The sequence below is a fragment of the Ursus maritimus genome, unplaced genomic scaffold (assembly GCF_017311325.1).
Source record: "Ursus maritimus isolate PB19 unplaced genomic scaffold, ASM1731132v1 scaffold_24, whole genome shotgun sequence".
Taxonomy (NCBI): Eukaryota; Metazoa; Chordata; class Mammalia; order Carnivora; family Ursidae; genus Ursus; species Ursus maritimus.
The window spans coordinates 20,258,573-20,266,496 of record NW_024424897.1 but is presented as its reverse complement, the minus strand read 5'-3'; the positions used below and the strand labels follow the sequence as shown (position 1 = coordinate 20,266,496).

The window sequence follows — 7,924 nt, the reverse complement described above, 5'->3', positions numbered from 1 at the left end:
AATGCTGAGACTAGAATTTTAGATTTGAATTTTAGATTCATTTGAGTATCCAGTTTATTTCTGTGTTATGGCTTCCCCAAACTCAGGTCCCCCGACACACAGGTGCAAATGGTAACAGCTTCGTTTTTAACTACTTAACTACAATCACAGGATGTTCCCCAGTTAAGCAAAAATGGCAGGAGAAGCTTGACTCCATGGGTGACGCAGAAACAGGGGGACCCAACCACATAGTGAAAACGCTGGCGGTCTCCACAGAGATACCGGGCTGTCTCTACTGTGCCCTTTGGTATTCCTACTGAAAAGCTCACTTTGAATTACCTGCCTGCAGGGAGGGATCCAGAGTCCATCCAGTCCGGGCCCCTGCCTCTGGGTGCGTGGACCGCGACGTCTTTCAGCTCTGCCCCTCTTTCCTTTGCAGACAAGATGCAGCGACTGTGTGTGTACGTGCTGGTCCTGGCACTGGCTCTGGCCACCTTCTCTGAAGCTTCTTGGAAGCCCCACTCCCAGCTGCAGGATGCGCCCTCGGGTGCAGGGGCAAATAGGGGCCTGGAGCCACACTGGCTGGACCGGCTGGGCGCAGCCCCTCACCAGCGAAGGCAGCTAGGGCTCCAGGGTCCCCCACAGCTGGTGGCAGGTAGGAGCTGTGACAGCCATCCCTGCTTGTCTCACCCAGCCAGGCTTGGCCCCGGCCTTGGTTTCCAGCGGCTAGAGGTCCTTCCCATAGCCTCACATCCTCTCCACCCTCTGCCCCTCAGACCTGTCCAAGAAGCAGGGACCGTGGCTGGAGGAGGAAGAAGCAGCATATGGATGGATGGACTTCGGCCGCCGCAGCGCTGAGGAAGGGGACCGACGTCCCTAGCACAGAGCTTCAGCGCCCAGCCATCTCTCAGCCCACCCCAGCCCCATGACAAACCACTCCAAATAAACTAGCTTCCAGTGGATCCCATTGTGTTGAGTGTGGGGCAGGAGAGGGGAGCTGGTGGGGACAGGGTTGAGGCAGCGGGGAGAACGGAGCACTCTCCTGGGGGCAGGGACCATGACTCCATCTTCTGGGTGTCCCTGGAGCCTCACATGGACCCCGAATCCACTCGTGCAGGTGGAAAGTGGTGGTGGGGTCACAACCAGAGTCCACTTTCTAAAAGATAAATCAAATTGTGCCACTTCAGGTTCTAACCCTCCAATGCTTCCTGTCACACTTAGAATAAGACCTAAACTCCTGGCCAAAGCCCTAAGCCCGCCCTGCTGTCCTCCCTCCTGGCAGGTGTCACGTTCCTTCCTCCCCTTTCCTTACACTAACGCGCTGTGCTTGGTCCTGCTCAGAACATTTGTCCTCGCCGTTCCTGTGCCCCGAAGGCTTTTCCCAGGCACACACATGGCTGGCTCCCCTTTTTCTCCTTGGGGTCCTGGTTGACATGCCTCTTCTGAGAGACCCACAGGTTTTGCTCCTCCTGCTTCGTATGCGGTGCCCAGTACTCTCTAACGGCCCCCGAGGGCCCCAGAGTCCCTGGCACTGCTCCCTGTCCTTGTCTCATTAACTAGCTTATTGCCCGCCTCCCCAGTTAGAAGGGCACCTCTGTAAGAGTGGGGACCACATGTCCCTCTTCCCTGTGCTGTGTCCCCGGTTCCAAGAACAGGAGGTATCCAAAAATATTCGTCAGATGGGCGGGTGAGTGGCCGGCACAGGCTCTGCTGATGTTTCACCCATATTCCCTCATAGCTCTCTGCCTGTCAGCAGCATCCTCCCACAAGCACGTGCTACCGTTCCCCAGGGGGTTCCGAGTGCAAGGCAGGCTGCACACGCTGCAGTTAGTGCCTCCAGAAGCAGCTCTGAGTCCGTGACAGGTGAGACCAGGAGCATCACTACCCCAGCTCCCTCACCCTAGGGCGGGGTAATGCTGAGGTGTTCAGCTCTGTCTCCCAGAATTCCCCGGCAGGACTGAGCCCCCCTTCCCCACAGCAGGAACCTGCTCGAGGACATCCTTTGGTGACGGGCCTCCCTACCCTGTGTCGCACACTCACGCTCCCACTGGTGTTCCTTGGGATCACCACCCAAATAAACTACTTGCACTCAAATCCTTATTTCCAAGTCTGCCTCTGGGCAGGGAGACTCATCTGAAAACACTTGGTCCTAGAAGGGTTGTAGAAAGCAACACTGCCATCTTGGGATTCTGGAATTTGACCCTTCACTAGCCAGACAATTGCTAGTATTAAGCAGGGTGCTGATAACCCCTGGAGTGTTGTGGCCACAGCCTTCCTAAGATTCTCATCGCTGGTGCACCGGCATGGGGTACGCGGATGTAGCCAACGGCCTCAGCATCTGAGACAGAAGAGCTATGATGATGCTGGCTGCGGTGTTCGTTGGCTACCACTAATCATCAGAGAATCTCTGAAGGAAGAAAATGTTAGGCTCAGGTCAGCCAACCATTAACTCAAGCCCAAGATCCCCAAATGTAAGTGGTGAGATAACAAAGGAAGCTGATTGGAACCCCAGCAAGTCTCCTCCGGTCAGAGTCCTAGAATGAAAAGCATGGGACCATGACACCTTGCGTGGGACATTTGAGAAGATGCCCTAAAGAATTTTGAACTCCCAGGTTTCCAGGAACTTTCTGGGCTGGAGGAAGTGCCTCCCCCTTGCCAGAAGAAAGCAGCTTCCCCTTCCCTGGAGACCGTGCCAGGATCTCCTTGAGGCACAGGCCTTGCAAAGTGATGCTTCTCAAGATCTCCCCCACCTCCCTTCGGGGCTTCCACGCCAAAAACTAGGGTCCAGTCTTGGGGTGTGCAGAAGCACCGTCCCAGGGGCGCCTGGGTAGCGCAGTGGTTGAGCGTCTGCCTTCGGCTCAGGGCATGATCCCAGCGTTCTGGGATCGAGCCCCACATCAGGCTCCTCCACTAGGAGCCTGCTTCTTCCTCTCCCACTCCCCCTGCTTGTGTTCCCTCTCACTGGCTGTCACTCTCTGTCAAATAAATAAATAAAATCTTAAAAAAAAAAAAAAAGAACCATCCCAAACATGGGGGGAAGGGATTATTCACCCAGAATACTGCAGGACCTGAATAAGCCAGGAAAGAGCCGGAACCAGGAGAGCACCCACAGGAGGGGATTTTCGAGGCCAGCAGACCAGGGAGGCGGGCTGGAGAACGGCGGAGCAACCAGATAGGCAGTTTGTTGATAGGGGAGAGGAGGACAGTCTCCCACAACTCAGGCTTTCGGCTCCTGGCAAGGACATGTGGAGCCGGTCCTAACGCCTTGCTGGGAGTGACTCCCTGAAAGTCCATAGCAGGTGAAGGCAAGCACCCGAACCACCCCAGCAGAGGACCGAGGAAGGAGCGCCAGAAGACGGGTAGGCACGTTAGAACGAACTGCCGTGTGAGACAGAGCCACCACCACATGATCACGGTCCCTGCAAGCGTCCAAAGAACAGTCCTTTCCCGGAGGACGGAAGGAACGTGTTAGTGAGGACAAGGAAGTGGGCCGGGGTGATGTAGGAGATGCTGCTATGGGCCCAGGCTACTGAGTGTCGGTGGGGATGACAGGACTGCAGGACAGAGGGGACCAGGTGGCAGCACTTAACCATCAGAGGCAAGGTGGACCTAATTAGCAGGGTTTGCAGGATTGGTGGCCGCGGCTCAGGCCATGGTGCTCCCAAACTCGAGATCTATGGGTGGCCAAGAAGGGCACTGTTTGCCTTATGCAAGGAGAACGGATCAAGAGCAAAGGAGCCCAAGGCTGATGTCCGCTGCCAAAATGGAAAACCATGATCCGTTGCCTGGTTTACAAACTGCACCAGTTCTCAGAAGCTGCCATTTATCATTGTAATTGCACACTGGGGAAGGAGGTACACCCAGATGTTTCAAAAGCTGTTGTGTGCCGGGCCTGAGCCGCCGCACCAGAGGACCCCAAAGGCCATCACGCCTCCACCCACGTAAAAGAGACAGTGCATGGCGGCTCAGTCAGTAGAGCAGGCGACTCTTGATCTCCACGTCGTGAGTTCGAGCCCCACACTGGGCTCCGTGCTGGGCATGGACGCTACTACATACATACACACATGAAGTGTAACCACTTAAAAATATCTATTCCAGCATGTGGTGTCCGTGCTCCACTAGAACCCTCCATGTTCTTGGGGCGCCTGGGTGGCTCAGTCGGTTAGGCATCTGACTCTTGGTTTCCGCTGTCATCAGACTCTGCCCTCAGCAGGGAGTCTGCTTCTCTCTCTCTCTCTGCCCCTCCCCCTGCTCTCTTTCTCTCTCTCTCTCTAAAATAAATAAATAAATTTTTAAAAAAAGAGTTCTCTGCCAGGAGGCTTTTCCTTACCCACGCACGGGGCACAGAGTGCAACGTTAATGCCCAAGGCTGTCAGTGACAAATGTCAGCGGGGCGATGCGTGCCCAGCTTCCCCACCCCCTGGGTGGCATAACTGAGATGGGCTCCATCTCACTGGGTCCCGAACTTTACCATGCATGTGCAGTCCACGGGGTCCTGTGACCACACAGGTCCTGACTCTATAGGTCTGGGGCGGGACCTGAGAATCTGCATTTCTGACAAGCTCCCAGGAGATGTCAATGATGCTGGTCCACAGACCAGCCAAGTTGCAAAGGGCTACACTTCTTCCCAGAGTTCCTCAGTAAGATTAAACCTCAGTGCCTAGCACACCCTTTAGCTTCCTTCCTTCTCAATTCCCCACCTCCCCCAGGAGTGCTTCCTGGACCAGCTTCAGAACAACTTGTTTTCAAATGCTGTTGCAGATCTGACCCCAGGTCTGAGGGACCTCTGCCTAAGACAGTGGGTGACTCTAGCCCGTGCCTTACCCTTTGCAGCCAGGGCTCCGGGCCAGAATCCCTGGAGCAGACAAATAGGGAAGGGAGTCTGTCTGAGCATGGCTCTGGAGGCCCGAGGGCTTGGGTTCACATCCCAGTTCTGCAGCTAGCTCTTAGACCCTTGGGAGGGTCACTTAACCTGCCTGGGCCTGTTTCACCCTCCAACAACCGTTTATCAGGTCACCCACCACTCCACGGGGTTTGAATGTGACTACGTGATGTATTAACCAAAAGCCTGTGGCACGTGATTCAGTATTGGAGCCCATCGTCTCTCCACAACCTTGCCCCAGCAAAGCTGCATGCATGAGCACGCACGCACGCACACACGCACACACACACACCTGTGTGCATACACACACACACACATACACGCACGTGCACACACTCGCAGAGAAAGACGCGGGAGTCCGGGCCAGGTAGCACACACGTCCTTTATTTTCTGCAGCGACAGGTGTACAGGCTGACACGCAACAGAAGAACAGAAGAGAGAGCAGCAGAGCAGGGAGCAGGCCCAGGCCGACGGGGGTCCTGAGCCCCAGACTCCGGCTGTTTAGGAGTAAAGAGTGGGGAAGGGCAGAACAGCCAGAATGAAGAAACGAGGGGCGCTGCAGGGAGGACAGCAGGGAGGGAGTGACTTGGGCGGAGAGCCTGGATACTCAAGGGCCGCAGGCGGGGCGGTAGGGAGGAGGCCCCCAGTGGACAGAGGGACCCCTCACCCACCCATAGAGACACTCCTGGTTACCAACAGTAGTGAGGGACCGAGGAGAAAGGGCCAAGAATGGAGGAAGAGGGCCAGGTCCCTAAAAGTCAGCAAGGACTCGGGGGTCACCTTTAACTTGGGGGTCAGGGGATGTTGTTAGGAGGGTCATCAGAACACCTTCCCTCACCAAGGCCCGAGCCCCAGCCCCAGCCCAGCTCAGAGCCAGGTCTGGCCGCTGACAGGCCTCCCCCGGGGCTTCCACCACCCCCTGGGCTAGCACGTGACTCCAGGCCCAGCTGCTGCAGCTTGTGCCCCAGCTGCAGAGCCAAGGCCAGGGTCCCCTATCTCAGAAAAGCGTGGAGGCTTGGGTCCTCAAGCCCCAGCCCAGGTTCATCAGGACAGAAGGTGGCTGGTGACACCGGAGGGTCCTGTTTGGAAGGATGGGAAGGAGGTTTCTGGGGCAGGTGGGACTTGGTCAGGCAGCTGAAGGAGGGGCCTCAGGCTGTCTGTGGGGCCTCTGCAGGCTGCTGGGACACAGCAAAGCCTGGAAGAGAAGGGGAGTGGATGTGAACTCCGGGCCTGGACAGTGGGCAGGGGCTGAGGCCTTGTCGGCTATATCAGAAAGATGGCCACGACTGACTGCTGTGCAGGCTGCCCTGGCCGGCCACAGAGGTCACTGTTCAGTATACAAACTGCACAACCTTCCATGGCAACCCTGATGAGGCTGCGGGTGACCAAAGGGCCATCAGAATGGGGGCAGGCCACTTATGACGGTGAGACTAGCAACGGGCTCTAACTTTCACAGCTGAGAGCAGGCGAGGCAGGCACCAGGACAGGGTCAGACGTGAGCGATAGGCCAGGAACGTCATTATGGCGTAGTAGTGAACAGGCTCAGATCCGCGGCCGCTGAGTTACTTTAGCTCTGTTCTCACCTAACAAAGGGGCGTAGGAACTCCTCCCTATGGGGTGTGAGAATTAAAGGAAACAATGCGAGTCACTAAACCACCTTTGGTATCCCTGGGAGCTCCTTGAAGGCAGGACTCACACACTAAGCAGGTGTAGCTCCCCAAACCTGGGGGTTTCTAGCTAGGGAGAGGAGACCTTGACCCACCCCCCCACTCTGCAGGAGACCCTAGCCCATCTTCAGACTCACCCAGGGGACTGGTCCGACTATAACCCTTGCTGGCAGAGGCCTTTGTCCCAATGGCCTGGAGGGCCCCAGAACACCCCCTTCTCCCTCCCAGGCCCTGGGAGGGTGGTTGGCCCTGTCCTCCTCCAGTCTCTGAAAGTCCTGGGTCAGCACCCCAGGCTGCTGCTCTCTGATCCCGCCCCCCACATTGTTTTGGCCTGCTGTTGCCACTGCTGTAGGGTTGGGGAGGCTTGGGGATGGGGGAGGTGGAGTGGGGAGAGGGGAAGGGGGCAGCAGAGAGAGGCAGCTAAGGCGCAATGGAGGGCGGCAGTCTTAACTCCCAGCCCAGCCCTCCAGAACAGGGGGGTAGAGCTCTGGAATCTTATGCAAATTCCACATAAATGAACACCGGGGCCACAGTTCCTGTTTGAGGGATCCCAGAGATGCCTATGCAAATGATATGCAAAGCCCATGCAAATCAGCACACTGGGTGGGGCCAGGGTGAGGTAAGCGAGCACTTGGGGGGCTCAACTACCCTCACATTTCATTGGCTTGATGATCTGCAGCTTGTCCTCCTCCGGCTGGCCAGAGGGAGGCCCCCGCGGGAGCACGCACCTTTCTGGAGCGTCTTCTGCCTCAGCTGCCGCCTGTACCCCGAGTCCTGCCAGTTAGCCAGCTGCTGGAGGACACGCTTCATGCTTAGGTGAGAGGGGCCCGCGCCGCCGGCCTCCAGGGTTGAGGGCACTGCGTTCGTCTGCGTCGCCTCCTCCAGCTCCGGCTCCACCTCCTCCCGGGCCTCAGCCTCCTCTGCCTCTTCTGTCAACCCCTCCTCGGATGGCACCCCCTCTTCTGTGGCCCCCAACTCCTCCGAAGGCACAAAATGTTCTGCCACAAAATCCTCTGCCGTCATTAACCCCTTCTCAGCCTCGAACCCGCGGTCCTGCTCTCGGGCCTCATTGCAGCACAGCTTGTACCTGGGCAGGGAGACAGGAGAGTCTTTCTGTGCCCTGAAAGCCAGCCCCAGCCAGAGCGCCCAGCCCCCTCCTTCCGCTCCCCTGGGACTTCTCCAGCCACCAGGGCTGAGCAGCTCTCCTGCTCTCTGCCCCAGTCTACCCACAAGGCCCGACGGCTACTCCCCGCGTCAGTGCCATCCAGGCGAAAGGGAAGCTGGGTACCAGCCTCAAGGCTTCACACACCCAGCCCAGCCCGGGCACCAGGTAAGAAGGAGGGAGAATGGTCACCCACACTGCACAAGCCCCGCCTTCCCCTGGTACCCCCCCCCC

General features: G+C 57.4%; 2 protein-coding genes across 5 annotated transcripts in view; one reads left to right on the top strand and one right to left on the bottom strand.

Annotated features, from left to right (window-relative positions):
- The first annotated feature begins 423 nt into the window (after positions 1-423).
- On the top strand, positions 424-859 carry GAST (gastrin). Its single transcript, XM_008701270.1, has 2 exons — positions 424-634; positions 756-859. The coding sequence occupies exons 1-2, from the start codon at positions 424-426 to the stop codon at positions 857-859; spliced, it is 315 nt and encodes a 104-aa protein (XP_008699492.1).
- A 4,365-nt stretch (positions 860-5,224) lies between these two features.
- Positions 5,225-7,924, bottom strand: part of HAP1 (huntingtin associated protein 1) — a 9,066-nt gene continuing 6,366 nt past the window's right edge. For 2 of the 4 annotated variants that reach the window (XM_040640633.1, XM_040640636.1), the window contains one exon: positions 5,225-7,615. In XM_040640633.1, the coding sequence (XP_040496567.1) occupies positions 7,186-7,615 (430 nt within the window). In that variant the 3' untranslated portion in view covers positions 5,225-7,185. The remainder of the gene's footprint in view (positions 7,616-7,924) is intronic. The other 2 variants (XM_040640634.1, XM_040640635.1) reach the window with 2 other exon arrangements.

Bases quoted from the DNA above. Each gene is read 5' to 3' on its own strand.
- GAST (XM_008701270.1), top strand. From the start codon at position 424: ATGCAGCGACTGTGTGTGTACGTGCTGGTCCTGGCACTGGCTCTGGCC. The intron at 635-755 runs GTAGGAGCTGTG...TCTGCCCCTCAG, and splicing joins TCCCCCACAGCTGGTGGCAG to ACCTGTCCAAGAAGCAGGGA.